At 41.7% G+C, this 21,936-nt stretch overlaps 1 protein-coding gene across 1 annotated transcript in view; it reads right to left on the reverse strand.

Annotated features, from left to right (window-relative positions):
• Positions 1–13,172: 13,172 nt before the first annotated feature.
• The window catches only part of PIGQ (phosphatidylinositol glycan anchor biosynthesis class Q), a 64,119-nt gene continuing 55,355 nt past the window's right edge, over positions 13,173–21,936 (reverse strand). Inside the window, exons 10-11 of the mRNA XM_036738780.1 lie at positions 20,016–20,077; positions 13,173–16,648 (exon numbers count right to left, since the gene is read on the reverse strand). Coding sequence (XP_036594675.1) covers positions 16,496–16,648; positions 20,016–20,077 — 215 coding nt within the window. The 3' untranslated portion in view covers positions 13,173–16,495. The remainder of the gene's footprint in view (positions 16,649–20,015; positions 20,078–21,936) is intronic.

Below are 21,936 nucleotides of genomic sequence, written 5' to 3' on the forward strand. Positions count from 1 at the left end.
CCTCTAATCTCATCTCTCCTAGAGCCAACTCAGGCCTTGGTTGATACCACCTCTCAGCTTCCTTTCCCCTCTCATTTGAGGGCTGGAGAGTAGAGCTCCAAAAGCTTCCCAATGCCTTCGTTTTAGAGGGCAGAGACTGGGCTTTTGGGCTGCCTCCTCTTTGCATCTGCTGCTCTGCCTTGTTTCTACTCCACCAGCACCCCTAAGGGTAGCCCTCCACCCCAACCCCCCTCCCTGTTTTCCTGCCCTTTTTTGTGTGCAGTCTTCCACCTTTAAGTAGTGAGCTCCTTGAGGGCATTTAATAAATGTTGATTGTATTGTATGAATTGCCACCATTTTGACTTTCCCTCTAAGAAAGAGCCCAGAGGGTGGGAACCCTACTCCTGTCTTTCACCCAAGAGGTGTTCCTCTCTTTCCATACTCCTGCTGAAGAACCAAGGCCTGGAGTCCTGTGACTTCATGAAAATTTGGCGAATTCAATCTCTTCACCCTTCCTGTGTTTCTCAGAACTCAAAACACTTGAGAAATAAATATGTGAGGTTTGTTGACACAAGACAAAAATGACTGGTTTGCCATCCCACAAAATTGTGCAAATTTCCAAAATGCTCTAGGATGGTCACTATAGAATATCTGCATTTGGAGGTGGGGGTGGAGGAGGGTTTGCAGAATGAGTGGTGTCTGGGACATGCCAATGTGTGATGGAAGATGGAAAGATAGCCACAGTCCAGGGGGAGGGGAGAGAGTCTAGGAGATGGAGAGGAGGGGCCCTGAGTTTCCAAGAACAGAGTTGGATCTAGTTGGATCTTCATTGGACCTTCCCTCCTTTTCCCTCTTGTATTCATTCTCTGGGGATGTAGCTAAGAAACTGAGAATCCACTGTAACACTTAAGCATTATAATATTGTCAGCTGGAGATGAGGGTGGGTTTACCTCCTCTCATTTTCTCCCTTCCCTGCTCTCAGTTTTTAAAATCTCTAACATGGACACATCCATATAACCTTTCTGTATCTTTTCTCATTCAGTCACCTCCAGAGCAAACCTGAGAGGGATCTGGAATCTGGAGTCTGTTTCTTCTCCTTCCAGACTCTTAAAGCTGAATATAAAACTGCTCGTCCTGGAAGCTCTGTTATGGAGAGAGGTTGTCTCCCTCCCAGCCCTCCTTAGTAACAGGGCATTTTTCACTTCCTAGGGCCCACCACCCTGAATGGGGAGGCACGTCAGGCACATAGGATACCAGGGAGGATGCTTTACTCTCAGTTAGGCTGGGAGCTGGAAATGGCAGGAGAAAGATGTTGGCTATGAGAGAATCACTTGAGCCATCACAAGTCTTTTCTTTACCTATCCCTTCTGACTTCCAGAGACAAAGGGAAAGGGGCTTTACAGGGTTAATTTTATATTGAGGGAGGGGGTAGGGGAAAGTCTCATTAGTCACAGGGAAAGCCCTAATTTAGGACTCACATAGAACCCTAGTGCTAGCCACTAAGCCCCAATGGTAATTTCACAAATACTGCATGTCCCAAAAGTCTTAGTGTAGTTTTAAGCCCTATGTGCTCTCCATCTTAAAGACCGGATGGGGAAGCATGGATGGCTTAGAAAAACCCAGTCCCAATGATGATGACAAAGGTCAGAGCCATGTGTGTCCTACTGATGAGTGGCTCTCAGAAAAGTTCTTTCCATTAGTAGGGGAGAGATAGAGGGTAGGGTAGGGTAGGGCTGGTGGCCACGAGAATTGTGAAGAACAAAGACTTCCCCCAAGGTGTAACCCCTCCCTCAGTGGTGAGCACTAGATGGCCCCTGAGGTCCAGAGAGAGAGAGAGGGAAGGCTTCAGTCACACTCCTGCTAAAGACTGAAGCAGCAGGTCAGAGAGCGTTACAGCCTGATGGGATAGACTGAGGATGCTCACAGCAACTAGGCTGAATTTCTTCTCTCATGGTCATGAGGCTCTGTCTACAACAGGGGGCTTCCTTTGGAAGACAAACATTGTCGTTGGAGTAAATAATTTATTATTCCAACTGGGAAGAAACCTGCTAACTCATAAATTACTTATGAACCTCCTTTGCTTGCTGGCCTGAGAGTTGATTTTCCAAAACATGTCAGGGAATAGGGGATAGGTAGGGAAAAGGCCAAAGATCAGCTGCGGCACACTGGGGAGCTGCTGGAGGGACTTCCCAGGCACCTTGCCAGGGAAAACAGCTAGATATGTCCCTAGGAATCCAAGTCTCATTCCCCTCTCTTTAATCAGGGTAGGCTGGAAAAATGCAACATTGCCTTCGGAGAAGTCCTACCCTTCCCTTTCTTTGTTGTTTCTGCTCAGAAGATTGGACAAATTCCCTCAATGCCAAGTCACTAGGCTAATGGACATGCAGCCATGAGAACCTGTACCCTACCATAAGGTGCTTTTAATCTAATTGAGGACACAATGAATATACGCTTGAAAAGAAAATAACTACACAATATGAGGTTATATACAAGCATAGCCCAGACTCTTGTCATTGATGAAGAAAATGATTATTTGATGCTATATGCCTGCATAAGGGGCAGAGTTGGTGGGAGTTTTGAAGTTTTTGCTTCTAGCCTGGAGAAAGGATACGCTTGGTTCCAGGGTCTCTTCAAGGAGAGACCCTGGAGAGAGACAAAAAGGTTTATCAAAATAAATAAAAATATGACAAAAAGATAATGTTAATATGTGGTTTTCTAAGTTAATATTGACTGCAGGGATCCATCTCTGTTTGAGTTTGACAATGCTGTTGTAGAAGTGAAGCCAGTGCTTCAACATGGCCTTTTCTCAATCCCCATTCTTCTTGACCTCCCTGGGGTCTGATTACTCTCTCCTCCTTCAGGACACCACTCTCCTGGTTCTCTTTCTACCTATCTGACCACTCCTTTTCTGGCTCCTTTGTTGGGTCTTCCAGATCACACCCTCAAAAGGCGGAGGTCCCTTAGGGTTCTGTCCTAAGCCCTTTTCTCTTCTCCCTCTGTACTACTTCACTTGGTGATCACATCAGCTCCCATGGATGGTTACATGGATTCCATGGATTGACCTCCGATCTCAATCTCCAACTGCCTTTCAGACATCTTAAACTGAACGTCCTGCAGACATCTTAAATTCAGTATGTCCAAAACAGAATTCATTATCTTTTCCCCTAAACTCTCCTCCCTTCTACCTTCCCTGTCGCTGTGGAAGGTAACACCTCCCAATCCCTCAGGCTCACAACTCCTTAGGAGTCATCCTGGATTCTTAACTACTTCTCATTCCCCATATCCAAGCTGCTGCCAATGCCTGTCAAATTTTGCCTTTGCAACATCACTGGAATAATCCCTCTTCCCTCCTCTAACACTGCTACCATTCTGGCACAGGCCCTCATCAGTTCATGCCTGGATTATTGCAATCGCCTGATGGTGGGTCTGCCTGCCTCAAGTCTCTTCCCATTCCAATCCATCCTCCATTCAACCACTAAAGCGATTTTCCTAAAGCACATATCTAATCATATCATATATACCCCCTCCTCTGCCCTGCCCCCAAATTCAGTAAACTCCATTGGCTTCCTATTGCTTCCAGGAACAAATACAAAATGCTCAGTTTGGCATTCAAAGCCCTTTATCACCGGGTCCTCTTCTACCTTTCCAGTCTCTTACACCTTACTCTCTTCCTTCCAGTGACACTGGCCTCCTGGCTCTTCTAAGGAACAAGGTCTTCCATCTCTTGGCTTTGGGGGCCAGCTAGGTGCCACAGTGGATAGAGTGCTAGGCCTGGAGTCAAGAAGACTCATCTTCCTGAAGTTAAATCCAGCTTCATATACTTACTAGCTATGTGACCCTGGGCAAATCACTTAACCCTGTTTGCCTTCAGTTTCCTCATCTGTAAAATGATCTGGAGAAGGAAATGACCCACCTAGGCAATATCTTTGCCAGGAAAACTCCAAATGGGGTCACCAAGAGTCAGAGAGACTGAAAATCTCTCTGCTTTGAGTATTCTCTCTGGCTGTCCCCCATGCCTGGAACACTCTCCCTCCTCCGCTCTGATTACTGAACTCCCTGGCCTTCTTTAAATCTCAACTAAAACTTCACCTTCTACTGAAAGCCATCCCCATCCCTATTAACTCCAATGCCTTCCCTCTGTTAATTATTTCCTACTTATCCTAAATATAGCCTGCTTTGTATATATTTGTTTGCATAGTATCTCTCCCATTAGATTGTAAGTTCCTTGAGAGCAAGGACTGTCTTTTGCCTGTATTTGTATCCCTAATGCTTAGCACAGCATCTGGCACATAGTAAATGTTTAAGAAATGTTTACTGATTGATTGTATAGCCCTAACTTTCAGTTTGCCTCCTTAGAGACTTTTGGGAATTGCTTACCGAGATTAGGGAGCTAAGATATCTTCTTCCCAGTAGGAGAGCTCATTCGCTTAGTGTATTATCTATAATTTTTTAATCTGTAAAAATTCTCTGATTTCTGTGTATTGCTTGGACAAATGGATTTATTTACCATTCACCATTTGTGATGGTCTTTTTGTAACTAACATTTAGTGGGAGGTGAATCAAGTCTTTGGATATAGCCTGAGGCACTTCTTGCCCTTTAAGGAATAGCACCCAGCAAAGCAGTTTGAACCTAAAAAACATTTTCCCCTAGACTTCCCCTTAGTATTTAGGGGAGCAAATAGGTATAATTCTAGTCTAGTACTAGTCAAGTTCTAATCTGAGGAGAGCAAAATGGCCAGCCTTGTGGCCCCAATCTCTTACTCCCTTTCAGGCAGGAATCAAAATTGTCCTTGGAGAATGGGACAGGCAAGATTCCAGGGTTATCTTATTCATGCCTCCTTGTGAACCAAAGACAGATCCATGTGGACATAAACATAACCTACGTAGGTTACACACAACCTACATAAAAAGTGACAAATGAGTTGGATAAACAGAATATGCTATATGAATTCAGAGGAGGGATAGGGAGATTATGAAAAGCTTCCTGAAGTATGAAGGATGTGAACTGGGTTTTGAAAGATGGGGTAGGCTTTGGATAAGTGAAGGAGAATGGAGAAGGAATTTCAGGAAGGAATAAATATGGAAGCAGGAATGAACAATAGACAGTGAGTTGACCAATCTGACTAGTCAGGTTTAGGAAGGTTAGTTATGTTTGTTGAACACATTAATGAACAACAGATAGGTTGGGACTAAATTGAGGAGGGCCTTGAATGTCAGACTAAAGGGTTTGGATTTGATCCTCTAGGCAATGGGGAATCATGAAAGGATTTTGAGCAGGGAAGCAAGATGATAAAAGCAGCATTTTAGGATAATTAGGAACGTAGGGCAGAGGAGCATCACACTGGTAAAGCACCTGTTATGTATGGTCACTAACACAAAGAGGGGCTTCAGCTGTGTCCCCAGCACAGCTTTGACTGGAGGCAGCCATGCTGCTGGCCAGGAGTTGAGAACTAGCCTTAGGTGGCCATCCTGAAATATAATGATTGACTGTGGGTGCTTGAGAACCATGTGAATACTTTAGGGAAAGAACTTTCTCACTCTCTGGCAGAATGATTTCCTAGACTACTGGATCATCTGTATGCGATGACCTTCTTGGTTACCCCTTCTTTGTGTTCCTATCGCAGCACCTGGCCGACATATAGTAAGCACTTAATAAATGCTTGCCAATTGAAAAAAAAAAAAAACAGAGACTTCTGATGTGCAGCCTTGGCCAGCCTCACCATGCTGTTCACTTTAACTGTGAACTGGGAGATTTTTCACTTTTCACACATGGGAAACTGAAGCACAGAGGCCTCTTAGGATCACCCATCCACCTTCTTCTCTCAGCCCCTACATCCACAATTCAACCCAGGGAATGGCATTTTCCTAAAGGATCCCATCACTTATTCAGCACCGCCCACCTCATCCCCCCAACTTCACCCTAGTTTTTATTTAATGAAATATTCATAGATGCCTGGAGCATCGTAGCGCTTCTCCTCCCCCTCTGGCCCCTAGGGATTCCTTCTCTTTGTTAGAAAACTCCACATCTTGTGTTATCAGGGCCTTTGATGAGGAGCCTTGCTCTCTCTCTCATCATTTCCAGGCCCCATGTGGCCTTAGTAAGGATACAGTAAGGATACTGAAGCCCACTCTCTAACCCTCATCAGGCAGAAGGGGGTGGGAATCACACCATCTGCCCAATGTGGCCAAAGGGGAGAAAAACTAGTTCTGCCAGTGGCCCCAGGGAAGAAGAGTGCTCCAGAACCACGAGGTAGTACTGCATTCACAGCAGTTGGGGAGGGGGAAGAAGGGGGATCATAGTGGGAAGAATGCAAGTACAGTTTTCACCAGGATTGACTCCAGTCTTGGACTCAAAACCCTGCCACCAGCTGATGCAGTTATTACAGGCAGATGTGCCATTCCTCAGGGCTCTTCTCCCTTTAAAGCCTCTCATACTGCCAACAACATGAGGACAGAAGCAGGGCATGAAGGACTTCACAGTATTTTTTTTTCTCCCCTAGAAACTTCTGTGGTACAGTGGGTGAACAACACAAAGCCTAATCTTGCCTCAGACGATAGATGTGTGACCCTGGGCAAGTCATTTCACCACTGTGTGCCTCAGTTTCTTCATCTATGAAATAAGGAGGTTGTGCTCTATGGCTTCCAATGTCCCTTCCAGCTCTAAATCCACGAGACAGACTATGGACATCCTTCCCACTTGGGACATAGGCTGCCCCTTTAGAGGGAGCTGTTGGATCCCATCCAGTCCCCACTTCACCCTACACTAGGATATCCCATTCCTAGTTATTGGACTTTAGAGTTGAAGGGCCTTTAGGGGTCTCTGGTCTAAGCGCTTCATTTCAAAGATGAGGGCGCTAAGGTCAAGAGAAAGGAAGTAAGTGACCGCTCGATGAGATCGCAGAACCGGGAACGGCAAAGACCCCTTCCCTCTAACCTGTAACTCTAGCCATGAACAAGGACTACGTGAATGCTGCAGCAGTGATTAGACTGGGCTTACTTTTTGGTTGTTCAGAGGACAAGGAAGGCTGTGTTTTCACACTGGGGAAGTGGAGAGCGTGACTCTGTCCTGTTGGTTCCTGATTCAGTCTAGGCAGGTCTTAAAGAAACCTTTTACTGAATTCTTCTATCCAGAGGATCAGGGATTAAGAAGTAGGTATTTGGGAGAGATCCAAAGGGAAGGTACAGAATTAACCCTCACCATCTTCATGTAATCACTTCTGTTCCCCTTCTGCCTCTAAGCCTGGACCTATATTCAGGTCCCTGGCCCTAGGCAGTTCGGAGGTTGCACACTGTAGGGGATTCTACTGCCTCCAATGGGAGAAGGCCTCCTGGTACAGGATGGGAGTCCCAGTTTCTCACATCACACTAGATTAAGCAATATTAGCTAGACCCATATCGGGGTAGCCAGAAAGACCTACCTCTGCTCTGTCCAGGAAGGCTTATGCTTAGGAAGCAGCAAAAGGGCAGAGTCCTTCCCTAACCTCAGCTGTGTGCTCCTAAAAGAGAAATTTGGATCAGTACAATAGGTAGGAAGGGCAGTCCTGCTTCTCTGGTTTAGATTTAATTCTAATCACATATAGGAAATAAAGGCTAAACGGCTCCTATTAAGAAACAACAGTAAATTCCAGCTGTTTCCCAGAATTCACATACAATATACAAGTTCTCTCTCCCTCCCCTGGATTCAGGCCCTGCTCCCTGCTGAGAAGGGACAGGGAAGGCAGGGGCTAGAGCAGATTTGTTTAGTGTCTAACGAAGGTATCTGGTATGTATTAAATGTCTGGCTAGTTATTGGTAATTTGGGTATTGTTATCTGGATGCTTCCTAGAGAATGTTCTTGGTATATATATGAAGTGAGAAAGATTTAAGAAATTATGAACAAAGGGATTTTCAAGCTTCTAAGAGGTCATTACCCACTAGAGCTGGGGAAGGCACCTAAAGTTCACCTATGATACACCTCAGACTACATTACAGCATAATTAAGTGCATTGATAGAGAGGGCCTGATCCATGACACCAACAGATACCGTATCACCACAGCTTTGTTACTCACATCATCTCCAGACTGCCAGTCTGTGAGGCTATGGGGTGAGTAGGGGAGAAACAGTGTGAGGCATACACTCACTACTGTCTTACCTTAATGGGCTCAAGGCCAGCAAAGCAGAAATTACAACCCTCCAAAACAATTTACAAAACTTATTCTCATGCAAGGAAAAGAGGGTTAAATTAAAAGGTAATTGGCTAACATAGTGGATCACAAAGTCATCACATACAATCCAGAATACTCTCGTGTTCTACTACCTGGCTAGGTGTGTCTGGGGAAGAAATACATTTGTGGTGCTAAATGTCCCTTTTCTTTTTTGGGGCCAAACCTGGGAGCTGGAGTTATCAACCTATGGGCTTGTCAGAAGATCGAAACGTAGTTACAGTTTCAGATGCATAGAAGGTAGGAAAACAGGGGAGTAACTCCCTTTCCCATACTAGAAAGTGCTCCCCCAGTATCCCCCCCCCCACTCAATGGCATGTAAAAACCGCACTCTGTTTTGTTCATCCCAATGATTAATTTGGCAAAACAACAAAGTAAGTTTGTAGGGATGGGGTATTGTGGCATTCCCTTGGATTTGTGCTGCCCCACCAGAAACTGGAGAATCAGAATCCTTCCTTGAGAAAACTCCAGGTGGAAAGTCAGGCTCAAGTGTACCAGGAGGGCAGCACATACCAGTTACAGCAAAGTTCTTACCTTTATTCTGACTTCTTTTGCTCAATCTTATTTCTTTTGGGTATATGCTAATTGTCATTTTAAAAAGTTTTATTGCCCAAAAAGCACCTACATTTTATAGGGGCTTTGTTCATTATGCAGTTGGCAACGGACAAGGGGGTCCTTTTAGAAGATTAACTTGCAATTGGAAAGTGTTCCCCTCCAAACCACCCCTATTCCCACCTCCCACCCCCAGCTGAATCTTAGGGCACTGAACGAGTGTTTCTTCCCTCATTCCAGAATAAGATCATGCATCGTGGGGTACTGACTCGTCAGCATTATGATGCTAATCATTGAAATGTGACCTATGCTTCCCACACATATAAGCAATTAGAACAGCAAGCTTCTTGCGTGGGGGTGTCCCTACTATCGATACCCACGAGACAAGAGAGGCAACAGAGAAGAGACTACTGTCTACCAGAAGGATAGAAAGTCCAGGGCTGGGCTGACAAACGTTTCCTTTCTGAACAACCACCCACATCTATTGTGACCAAAAGAAGTGAATACTCCAGAGCCTGGTAACCCACTGAGTACACCTTCTCAGGGGTATTCATTTAGTTGGCAGAATGGAAAATGCCACTAGTTAAAGGAACAACCTTGTTTTTACATCAAGCTCTTGACAGCATCCACTGGCCTGTAGGAAAACAACAGGGGAATGTGGGAGGAATTTTCTTGCATGGAAGCATCAAGAATTGGTCATGTTGTTTCTGCCATTTTGCATATACACTAAAAAGGAACAAATGAGTCCAATGTGAACTGACTGCTAGGGCAGTTGGAAGGATGCAGGAGTCTAAAGGGCTGCTCTATTAAGAGTACGTGAGGGTGCCAGAGACTTTAAGTGACTCAAAGCAAGATCAGTATTTTCTTCAAAATAAACTTTTAGCACTATTAAATTAAGAAGAGTCCTTGATACTTAAAGCTTCCTAACAAACCTCAAAAGGGCTTCCAAGGAGTCCAATTTCCACGTTTCCTCTTTTTACAAATAAAGTAATGGAGGCTGAGAAAAGTGACCTACTCTCAGGTTACTGTAGACTTGAAAGAGAATCCAGGATCCCTGCTTCCAAGGACCACTGATGCACTTTGACCTGTTCATGCCTTTTTATCTGTTCAGTTGTTGTCAATGTTTTCCCACATAACCTCGACAAAGGATCCATCTAACATATTAGGTCCCTTTGTCAGTCTTTTTACATTTTCCGGGTACCACCCTTGGTCTCACCCCATGACGAGCCCATATCCATATTCAACCATGTATTTCTTCAATGATAAATCTTTTCTGCCACGTCTTGTACACAAGTCCCATATGCAGCAGCCTACTTTTGCCCGCTATCTTTTGGGTCACCTGCAACTTTGACTCTTTTAACATTCTGACATTCCATGGATAACGACGTTGTATCATAGGGAAAACATTTAATAGAATGGGGTTTTTTTTTGTTTTTTTTTTTTTTTGCTGTGGAGTAGCTTGGGATCATTAAAAGAACTACAAAATTCTCCAAAAGCAATCCATCCTGTTCTCTTCTTTCTGTCCAATATGCTTTGCGCTTCCCTTCAATTTTGAGCCAGTTTATGATCCATCTGCAATCCACGTCACAGATACACACACACTCAATACTCTAGTCACCTAACTATATCATAATCAAGACAATGGGAATTTTGAGCCGCTCAGTTTTTCCTACATGGCAGTCTCTTTTTGGAAATCATAGTCTCACTGACGAGGTAATGATCTGGAGCTTGATAGAATTATAATATTATTTGCAAAATGGAATGTCTCACTAAGTAAAGGGAAAATCTCTCTTCCATTTGGACCTTGCACAATGCATCTTCCATTCAGTGGCAAATACCTTTGCCAAGCATACATCTCTCCATTTGTGCCTCTCTTGATCTTAATAATAATCAATTATTGAATAGTCATCTTTGTAATTGCATTTATTAGGAGTTTTTGCATGATTTTAACAGGTGCATGAGACCCCTTATTGATCTATCAAGTCAAATGCTTTTGTCTAACAACAAAAAAATCTGAAATGGATATCTTGCATGCTCTGCACATTTAATTCAATAGAACTGACAAGATATCTGCCTCAGAGAAACATTTGTGAAACTCCACCTATTCCTTATAATATTCCATAAAGATATTCTTTATATGCGCATAGAACAATCCATTAAAGATTGTATAAAGATCAGAGACTATATATGTAGCTTGCTAGTTATTAATGGTCTCAACCATCTTTTTGCGTAATAAAGCAGTCCCATGCTGTTTTTTTCCCCCAGTTTTAGTGTGTTCCCCTACCTAGGATATCTTATTAAACAATCCTTCAAGTGCCTTCACGGTTGCTTTACTACTAGATTTCTTGAATATGTTCAGTCTAATCTAGCACTGCTCCGTGCAACCAACTTCTTAACATCAGGGACTGAGGCAGTAGGATTCATGTGATGATTCTTGTCACCGATTATGACAATAGATCATTATGGAAATTTTGAAAAATTTGTTCCATTTTCTATTTGCTGGTCTCCTGCCTGTTTCATTAATGAATGCTCTGCTTTTAGGATGCTGATCTCACTCGTCCTCATTTTCATCACTTTTTGTTGTCCTATGAGGGGACACTTGGATATTTTGATACAGCTGTGATCTCCCTGCCACAGGTACTTCCTCCAAAAATGATGACTGTAACCAATCTATGCCTTCTCATCCCATTTTAACTCTTGGACACATCCTTCTGTAAATTCTCTACTGGGAGTGCTAGGGGCTTTTTCTAGATCTCTTGACATGGCATGGACAGCAATGAAAAACATAGGCTATTAGTTATCCCTCACATTTGGCCCACTTTCTTTTCTAGTTATACATTTCTGTGATGGCTTTATGTTTATCCTATGGAATTCTTGGCATGTGGTCTGCTCATGACTACCATGCATTTCTCCAATGTCCTTTAACTTCAAGTCTTCATTGACTATGGCATTCTATGACTTAAAGTTATACAGCTCCACTAGAAAAAATGTTATTTAAAAATATAGTTATTTGTTTCAGGAAGAAAATTGGGGTCAATTAAAAAAACACTGTACAATTTTCTAAGGCAAGCTTGCCTGCTTACCTTCTCCTAATAAATTCTTAGCGCAGGTTACAGTAATACTACTTATAATCTTCCACCATCCTTTGTAGTATTTTAACAAAAGAGTTTATATTCTAAATTGATATTGCCTTTGGCTCCATGTCTTGACTTAGTGAGAAAGCATAAAAGCACTGTGCCAAGGAGATCATGTTATTGATTAGTTTTGAGGCTCTTTTGGCCTCCCTGGTGTGGTAACTTTGCAGGAAATGATAATTGTTATAACATTTGCATTTTTCCATTCCCCTTTTTTGCAACATCAGTGACTTATTTAAATAGGTCAGACTTGTAGCTGTCATTTTCCCATCTTTATCCTTTCTTCTAATTTAATGTTATTTTGACTGTTTCTTGCTCTAGTCAGTGGTCTGACTGCATGACTGGATGAGAAGATAACTAATTCTGATTTGACTCCCAAATCTATAACCAGTCTGTTAAAATCTAGTGAATCAAATTTTGTTATATCGTTCAATGCTTGCCATATCCAACACCTTACCTACATCATGGACTGAATATGAAAACTGAATTAGATAATATTTGTCAAGTACTGGATATAGTGTCTGGCACATAGCTGCTTAATATATCCCTTTCTTTCCTTCCCTCCCTCCCTCCTTTCTTGGGGACAGTATTCATGGCATTTTGCAAGAAGAAATCAACTCTGAAAATCACACCTCTTCAACACTACACCCCCCCCCCGCCTCCCTCTGATTGGAGAGTTTGTTTCAGATGCTCTACCATTTAAAGAGGGCACGCAGAGAATTCATCTCATCATTTTCTTGTCTACTTTTCTGGACTTCATGATTGCTAGGAAGTCCATTATTCTGCAAGATAAAAATCAACTCTGAAACTCTCACTTCCTCAGATCACTTTCCACTCCAGCTCCAAGACTTCATTGTGCCAGGTAACCTCCCTTATCTCTCTCCTCCCTCTCCACTCCCACTTTTCAGTTTCTTTTTAAGCATTGTCTTTCCACATTAGATTGTGATCTCCTTGAGGTCAGTGACTGTTTTATGCCTTTCTTTGCATCCCTAGTGCTTAGTACAGTGCCTGGCACATTGTTATTGTTGTTCGGTCAGTCTGCCTCTTCGTGACCCTGTGAACCATAGCACATCACGTCCTCGACCTGAGGAGCTCACCTTCTGATGTCACGCACTTTAATTAATACTTTCCAAGGGGTTTTTTGGGAGTTGTTTACTATTTCCTTGTCAGAACTCTCCACTATGACTTGTCCATCATGGGTAACTACCCACTTGCAAAGCATAGCTCAGTTTCATTCATCCCTCCTGGATCATTGCCCTCTCAAAGGGGAGGGACTTGCATAGCCTTGCACACAGTAGGCACTTATAAATGTTTACTGGCTTTATTGAAATAAAAGCATTAAGCTTCTAACCTTTGGCCTTCATTGTTTTTCAAACCTGTCACTTCTCAATGTTTTATTGATGATTTTTTAATACTAGTCATTTCCCAATAAGTGCTCCCATAAAACCCTTCCTTATAATAAAGATAAACAGCTAAGGTAAATTCCAATCCAACAACTACATGTGATAGCGTATGTAACATTTTGTACTCATAGTCTATTACCTTTCTACTAAGAGAAGGGAAGTGTTTTTCATTATCAGTCCCCTGGAACCAAGATTGATCATTATATTTAATCTGATTTTTGGTGTCTTTTAGAGTTTTCATTTACATTATGAGTCACTGTGCATATTTTCTTCCTGATTCTGCTTTCTTCACTCTGCATCGATTCATAAAGTCCTCCCGTATTTCTATGAATTCCTCATTTTTTACAATGCACTAATATTATATTGCATCCATATATCACAGTTTGTTCAGCCATTCTCCAATCAATGGGCATGCACTTTGTTTCCAATTTTTTTTGCTACAATGAAAAGGGCTACTATAAATATTTTGGAACGGGATCTTTGAGGAATAGATCAAATGGTAGGATACATGAGTCTAAGAGTATGAACAGTGTAAGTTGCATAATATATATCAGGTTGTTTTTCAGAATGGTTTATTGGTGTGCCTTTTCCCCCCATAGTCCCTCCAAAATTGACTCTCTTAAAACTTTTGATAATTTAAGGAATGTGAGGTGAGACTAGGGTTGTTTTAACTTGCCTTTCTCTAATTATTACTGATTTTCATATAGTTGTTGACTGTTCTTTTGAAAACTGTATGTCATTTGACATATCTGTTCAGCAGCATGCATCATATTTTCCAACATATTTTCATCCTCCTCACCTTTCTAACTGAAGTCATTCAGTGTCAAAGTATGGGCTTGGTTTGGAGGATCTTATCTACTTCTTTGTAGAATTTCTCTACAATGGACACTGATGCATAAGCTGCAATTATTTTCATGGGGGGCTTTGCTTATGCTCATAATGAGTACTAAAAGATGACCACAGGTCCTATTAAATTATGTTTCTAATTGCCATTATAAATGTGATGAAACCAATTCTGCTAACACTTTTGTCTGACTTTCAAAGGAGAAAAACATTTATCAAATGCTAGTACACTGTCAAACTTAAATTAAGATTGACAGTATAGTAAGCACTGAAATGGTCAAGATAAATTAAGACATGGTCCCTGTTCTCAAGAAGTTTACAATCTAACCAGTTCATATCTTTTAAGGAGACAATTATTTTCTCCCCTTCAAGATTTGTTAGTACAAGGTGGACCCATGTTTATCAAAACTATTTCAGATTCTCCAGAGATGTAAATGCAAGGTTAGGAACAAGGGACTAGAAGATCCTAATTAGGAATCCAAGAATTATTTCAAAAGAAGTACTATAGTTTATATCACTGGAGGTAGATGGTAAGTGATCGATCATTTGTGTGTGCAAACCCAGAACACAAACAGAAGTTGCTCTGTCATCTTTGGAACCTGTCTTTAGTTGTCCACATAGAGGCCTGGCTTCAAATGGTACTTTCATCATTCAGGCCCCCATGGTGGCTCATTCTGAAAATTTATTTCTCCATGAAATTTTTGCAACTGGGGAAAATTCTGTTGAATTGGTTCAGCAAGAGATTTAGGCCACTTTCCCTGAGCTTCCCATTAAGTGGATCTTAAGTAGGCTTTCTGGGGCCAGATAGGTCAGGCCCAATGTGGGCATGATGGCTGCTTTGATCTCCCAAAACTGCTGAATTTACAAATGACTATCTTAGGTCAGCTCAGAAGAAACCCTTCTGGAAAGCCCTCAGAAATGTTATTTTAGCAGGAAATACACACACACACACACACACACACACACACACACACACACACATTATCTCTCTCACAAAGGAAATGAGATATTTTTAGGTCTGACCATATAAGCTCACCAAAGAGATTATAATTGTAGGGAGCAGAATATCCTTAAAGGACATTCTCTCTGTTCTGTCCTCCAAAGAGAAATTTTACTCAAATAGAAGTGAGAGTCACGATTTCAGAATCCTGTGGCAACATGAAAAGGAAGTGGTATCCAGGGAGAAGACCAGAATTTGCAGCTCTGCTTATAATGCAAATATGAATTTGAAGTGCCAATTAGTGCCTACTACCTTTAAATCTCTAGCAAGTGGAAAGATCGATCTTGTACAATGTTTCTTAGTACAATCTTTGAAAAGAAGAGAACACAGATTTCTGTAAAAATATATATGTATATATAGATGTAGAGGAGCAATGTGGAAGATTCCAAACACACCTGGGACAGGGAAAACATTAGAGAGCTATGGTGACAACTGGAGGCTTGAATCACTTATTAACATTAAAGGGAGTTGATGTCCATTAGGTTAACAGTATGTGGCACAAATCACAGAGTGTGGCATTTGGTAACTGAATCAGAAGAGAATCTCAGAAAACAGAAAAACAGTGAAAGGAGAAAGTGAATAGTCCTACAGCAGCCAGCTCTTTCTAGCAATGGAGCAGAGGTCTATCTGGGGGAAGAGCTATCTACTCAATATACCCTCCTGAGTGCTTCAGGGAAGGGAAAGGTCAGTTTTTCAGCAAGAACACATGAACTGATATAAAAAATAAGTGTTTCCTACCATGCCTGGGGAGAGGAAGCTGTATGTTTGTCAGCACATAGTCTGAATGCTGGTCACCAGCTTCTGAAATGTTCAATGACATACTCTGTTAAGTAGAGTGGGAAGGCAGCCCACACTGAACACACATTCCCACCACAGTCATGACTGACAGCAGCAACTGCTCATGTTCAACAAAACTTACCCTTAGAAACTAATCTTATAACAAAGGACCAGGCAGGACAGAGGAGAAAGACACTATGGGATCCATATGGGCACCATTGCACAGGGACATCATCATCTTGTGCTTGAGGCACCTAGGATACTGACCTTTCTTTAAAAATAGCTGCTGATCCCTGGCCTGCACAGGAGGCATTAGTGTAATGGAGGATGTAGCAACACTTCACTAAAACCCCCAACTCCTCCCCTCAACCAGTCAATACTACCTAAGTGCTCAGATGGGAAGAGAAAAACTAAAAGAGAACCCACAAAGTGCTTTCCACCTTAAACCTTGCTCCTGTCCCTGCTAAAGTCTCAGTGTCTTGGCCAAAGGAGTTCAGGCAGCACTGAGCCAGCAGCTGTTGGCTTCAAGCTGCCTTTGGCCCGAGAGCAGCAAGTTAAAACGTTTGCTTTGGCTCAGGCTTGCACATTTGGCTGATTTCCACTCTTCAGTCCTGCTTATCTCCTTTCTGCTTCCAGGGGTAGATGAGCTCACCAAAAAACAGCTTCTTACACAGTGAGCCCCAGGAGTCCTTAGGGTAACAGCTGTACGTGGGGAGACGGTAGGTTTGTACCACACGGCCATACGACAAAGGGTTGATCTATAAATACACAACCAGGAAAGGCAGGAGCAAAGATGAGACAGTATACTTTGAACATTTCTTTTTTTTTTTTAATTTTTTTTTTTTGCAGGGCAATTGGGGTTAAGTGACTTGCCCAAGGTCACACAGCCAGTGTATCAAGTGTCTGAGGCTGGATTTGAACTCAGGTCCTCCTGACTCCAGCGCTGGTGCTCTACTCCCTGTGCCACCTAGCTGCCCCGAGACAGTATACTTTGGACTTAAACTAAAGACAGTAAGACATGGAGTAAATTATGTATGTAATTGGTTGTACATGTATAATCTGTATCAGATTGCTTGCTGTATTGGAGAGAGGGGAGAGAAGGAGAAAAACTTGGCCCTCAGAATCTTAAGAAATGAATGTTGAAAACTATCTCTACATATAATTGGAAAAAATGAAATACTACAAGTGCAAAAAAAAAATAAAATGAAGATTTTTTTAAAAAAGGACTAGAACTTTGGTCCACAGCTTCAAAAAAAAAAGTATGTATATATTTACCTCCTTGCTTTAGTCTTGATCTTTCTTACATATTCCCAACTGTGCTGCTGGGCACCTCAGGGGATCTACAGGAGGTAGAAGAATTTGCTTTTGGGCTCATTGCCAGATTTCCTCCTGATGACTATGTGCCGTGTTTAAATAGTTTTGCAGTAAAAGGTACAGGCCATGCTGAGAATTCAGAGCAGTGCCACATATGTATGACATCTCTTAGAAGATTCCTGCTCCTTGAGGATGTACAGAGTGCAGATGCAGACGAAGTAGCTAAAGGTCACAGCGTGGCAGGTCACAGCGAAGACCTCTTACAGTACTTTAACCTAGGATTTTTCTTGGTCTAGATTGAGGGCTTCCCCCATGCTCTAAGTGCTTTGTAAACTTCCCTTCACTGTTTTTCTAAGCAATATATCCTTAGGTGACTTTCTGGGATAACCTAGGTCATGTACAACTAAGCTCAGAAGTGAAAGAACTAAAGATTTGAGATCACTTAACCTATGGTATGTCCTTAAATGTTCTATTTCTTTACTAGATGTGCTCAGAGGGGAGGGGAAAGGAATGGATCCTTTGAAAAACTCCTGTGTCCCACTTCCTCCCAGTAATAAGGGGTTTTCAGTGGGATGATCCAGGTTGTAAAAGAAATAAGCACAGTGGCAACTGCTGTAAGTATATAGGATGTGGAACCTACCCAACTTCTGCCTTCTTGTTATGAAGCTATAAGGACCCGAGTTCTTGTAAGAGGGCACTAGGTTAAATGATTACAGTGAGACTTGTATGCAAAAACTATAACAACTTTTCATTGCATAGTTTTAAGTTTCTGAAAACCAAATATAAAGTCCCACCTAAATCCTAGATTGTAGGTCATATAGAACTCTAAATGAACTAGGAATCAGGATATTTGGTTCCAGTCTTGCTTCTGGAAGATGTCTTCTGAGCTTCTGGGCAGTCTAATAAACCTTCAGGACCTCAGTTTTCCCAGCATTATCCCTTACTACAATGCCATTCAGGAGTGGAGGTACTTAGAGAAAACATTTTACTGAATTCCCAAAAGATCTTAGAAACTAAACTTCTTTGGATAGGTTCAAAGATGAACCTGACTTATGTAGTGTTCCTATTTATTGGAAATGGTATTTCAGAGATGTATCAGTGGACTAATATGGGGTCATGTTATAAGTTGGTTTCAAGGAAAGGAAACCTCATCTCTATGCTATTGGTTTGCTATTTCTTAACTTTTCATTCTGTACAGGATCACAGAATGAGAGTTGGGAGGGGCCTTAGAGATTGTCTAGTCTAGGCCTTGCTCAAGGTCACATAGCTAGTAAATAGCTGAGTTGACACCTGTACCTAAGGTCTTCATGTCCCTAACACTGGGCTCTTTTAATTCTATTTCTACAGGTTATCAAACCTCTCTTCTTCGGACAGCAGAGTATAAACCTTTATTTAACCTAGCAGTGAGGAAAAAAAAAAGTAAGACAAAAATTCTTGCTTAGTCCATGTTTTGTAACTTCCAATGAGAAACTATTGTTAGTGACAAGTCACTCCCACTGAAAGATTTATTAGTCATCTTTCATATGTTCCTTCAGAGAGAATGAGCTTTATATACTGAAGTATGAAGCTCTGACGTTTGTTGTTGTCAAGGCAAAGCTGGGCCTGTAAAAACCCATAACAGTTCCAACTTGTCTGAAGCTTCACTTGAGTTACTACAGTGACTCAATATTGTTAAATAAGAACAAAGCATTTCCCAAATGGACTGCTCTGAGGTAAAAGGACCAAACTAGAGCTGTAAAAAGGCAGACACATTTATAAAAGGCTTTATGTGCAGTCATCATTCTTGTTCCTAATTATGATGTGTAATATTCCTCCTCCTCTAAACAGAAACCAGTTTTATTTAAGACACTACAACTAGTAGGGCAAGTTGTTTGGAGGAAAATTACTGAGAACAAACCAAAGGGAACATGCATTTTAGACAAGGTTGAATAATGTGGTCTTGCTGCAGGCTGTTTTATATTGAAGTGCACTTTTAAAAGCATGAGGATTGGCTTCCTGAACTAAATAAATCAATGGTGAGCTTTCTGTGACCTGGTACTAATGGATCCTCTCCTACAGAACAGCAAATTTTCCTACTTCCTTCTCTTGGCTCTAAATGGGTCACTGTCTAAAATTAATCTGCTGGAAGCTGATGGCAGGTGGGGCTCTAAACTCTAAAAGATCACATTCCCACAGGTCCTTTCATAACTCAGCTATGCACAATATGTTCACACTCTTGGTTTAGGGCTGAGAATATTTTCAATAGGTTTGCCGATGAATAAGCTTAAGGAATAGCTGGTGTGTGGTTTTAAAATACATTTTTAACAAGAAAGTTGGGGGTAACTTTGTAAAGCAAAATATTTAATTGCCCAGTGGACCAGAAAATCCCTAGACTATGAATGATGACTTTGAAGGGCTCCAAGATCTCACAGGTTCTACTCTATTTCCATCTAAGTTTCCCTACTAAAGAGACGGTAAGAACATTTCAGCACAGGTTCGTTACTATGTCATATGGGTGCTACTTTCTAGAGAGAGGAAATAAGCCTATCAGCAGCTGAATCTTCATAGGGAAGTAAAACCAAAGCTATTTCAGCAATGTTGCAGGTGAGTCCAGTTTATCTCCCCATTTCGAGAATAGGTACAAATGGACATTTCTGAGAAGTCTGAGGTAGAACAAAATGGGCTTCTTTTCTCTTCTACCCTGTCCATAAAAACCCGAAAGGTCATCAGGGAAGGTAAAATTACTAGTGGGCCCACATTTTTATGTAGCTGGGATGTTTATGTTAGCCCTGGTCACAGGCTGAAAGCAAGCATGATTTTCCCTGGTGTTACCTGCATCAACAGTCGAAGAGGCTTGCCTGCTTCCTGCTCCAGGACTCTGAACTTTACACCAGCTGAAAACCAAAGAAAAGATGTGTGTGATAAAGGAGAAACACTGCTGTTTTTGGCTCCCTTTGGCCTAGTCTTACTGTAGCCAAGGGACAAACACTAGGGGGTGAGTCAATACAAGCTGAAATCACCTGACCGTATGGATGAAATGACTAAAAATATCAGTCACCCTATTCTGCTCATAAACAAAGGGGATGAGTGGGTGGAGGAAGAAATTTCACAGATAGAAAAAGAAAATTTCTCTCTTATCAGTTCCAGGACCTAGAAGCCTATCTGGGAACTACATACAACTTTTGTCCTCTTTTCTGTCTCCCTTTTCTGAATTTTCTTATCTTTTTTTTTTTTTGAGAATGGGGAGTAGGGAATAGTTGGTTATCAAAAGAACCTCACAGAACTTTATTGCAATAAAGAAAGCTGAGATTTCTAACAGAGAGGGGAAAGGTGGTTACTTTTTATAGCTGGACTTGGCTGCCAGTCTGGTGATAATGTTTTTGTTCCTACTGACTACCAAATCAATTCAATTCAACTTAATGAACCAACTCCTCACTCCAATCTAGTTGTACCTACCTTCCACACTCTTCTCTACCATGCGTCTGTCCTATGTCCCAGCCCAACTGGACTACTCACAAATTACCACCTCTATGCCTATATTTTTTGAAGGTTCTCTTTGTCACGGTCTGCTGAAATCTCACTCATTCTTTAAGGCCCAATTTCAAAGCAACTGATTCTTTGAGGATTTTCCTGATCATCCCCCATGTTTTCTCTTGGTCTTTGTATAGCATTAGATTTTTCTTATGCTTTTATAGTTTCTGCTGATTAGAATTATTACATAGTGAACAGGTAGTTATATATTAATAAATGTGTTACTTCTTCCCTCGAGACAGCATGATCTGGTGGACAGAGTTGTTGTTCAGTCATTCAGACCCCATGGCCCATAGCACACCAGGTCCTTCTACTCTTTACCATCTCTCAAAGTCTGTCCAAGTTCATGTTCATTTATTCCTTGACACCATCTATCCATCTCATCCTCTGCCATCCCCTTTTCCTTTTGCCTTCAATCCTTCCCAATATCAGGGTCTTTTCCAATGAATCCTGTTTGGTCTCTAGTTCCTCTGCCTCTTTGAAAACCAGCCTGCTCTTCTGCTGATTCTCAGTTCCTATATTGCTGAAGCCTATCTCGCAGAATCTTACGCATAACCACGTTGGTGTGTGAAATGAACACAACTGTTCAGTAATTTGAACATTCTTTGGCACTGTCCTTCTTTAGGATTGGGATGTAAACTGATCTTTTCCAATCCAGTGGCCACTACTGAATTTTCCAAATTTGCTGACATACTGAGTGGATAGAGAACTGGCCTCAAAAACTGGAATTCTTCCCCTGACAAATCTTGGTTAAATGATCCAGGGTAAATCACTCAACCTCTCAGCGCTTTAGGCAACTCTCTAATACCACACGTTACAGAGATGTTAACTTGCATTGGAAGAAGGAGTTTTCTTACCTGGCAGTTCCCTAGATCTATGAAATCACAGGTCCAGTCCCTATCCCTATACATCCCTATTAGTTTATAACCCCTTGAGGCCAAGGGTTCATCTTAATTATCTTTGTATTTTCCCCAGCATGAAGCACAATGTTTTGCACATTGTGAGTGCTTAATACATTATTATTGTAGGAATATTTTGGTTTTCTCTTTTATTTGCAGAATGGAGAAAGACTGATGGCTATGGTGACAGGAACCTTTCCTTACCACCATGTATCCGAATGAATTCCAAACAATGGATCGATTTCATTTTTATCTTAATTGGTTTCACATCTTGGATACCCCTGGCTAATTACCAATCCTGTGATACCCTTGTATAGTGAACA

Source organism: Trichosurus vulpecula, chromosome 9 (genome assembly GCF_011100635.1).
Source record: "Trichosurus vulpecula isolate mTriVul1 chromosome 9, mTriVul1.pri, whole genome shotgun sequence".
Classification (NCBI taxonomy): domain Eukaryota; kingdom Metazoa; phylum Chordata; class Mammalia; order Diprotodontia; family Phalangeridae; genus Trichosurus; species Trichosurus vulpecula.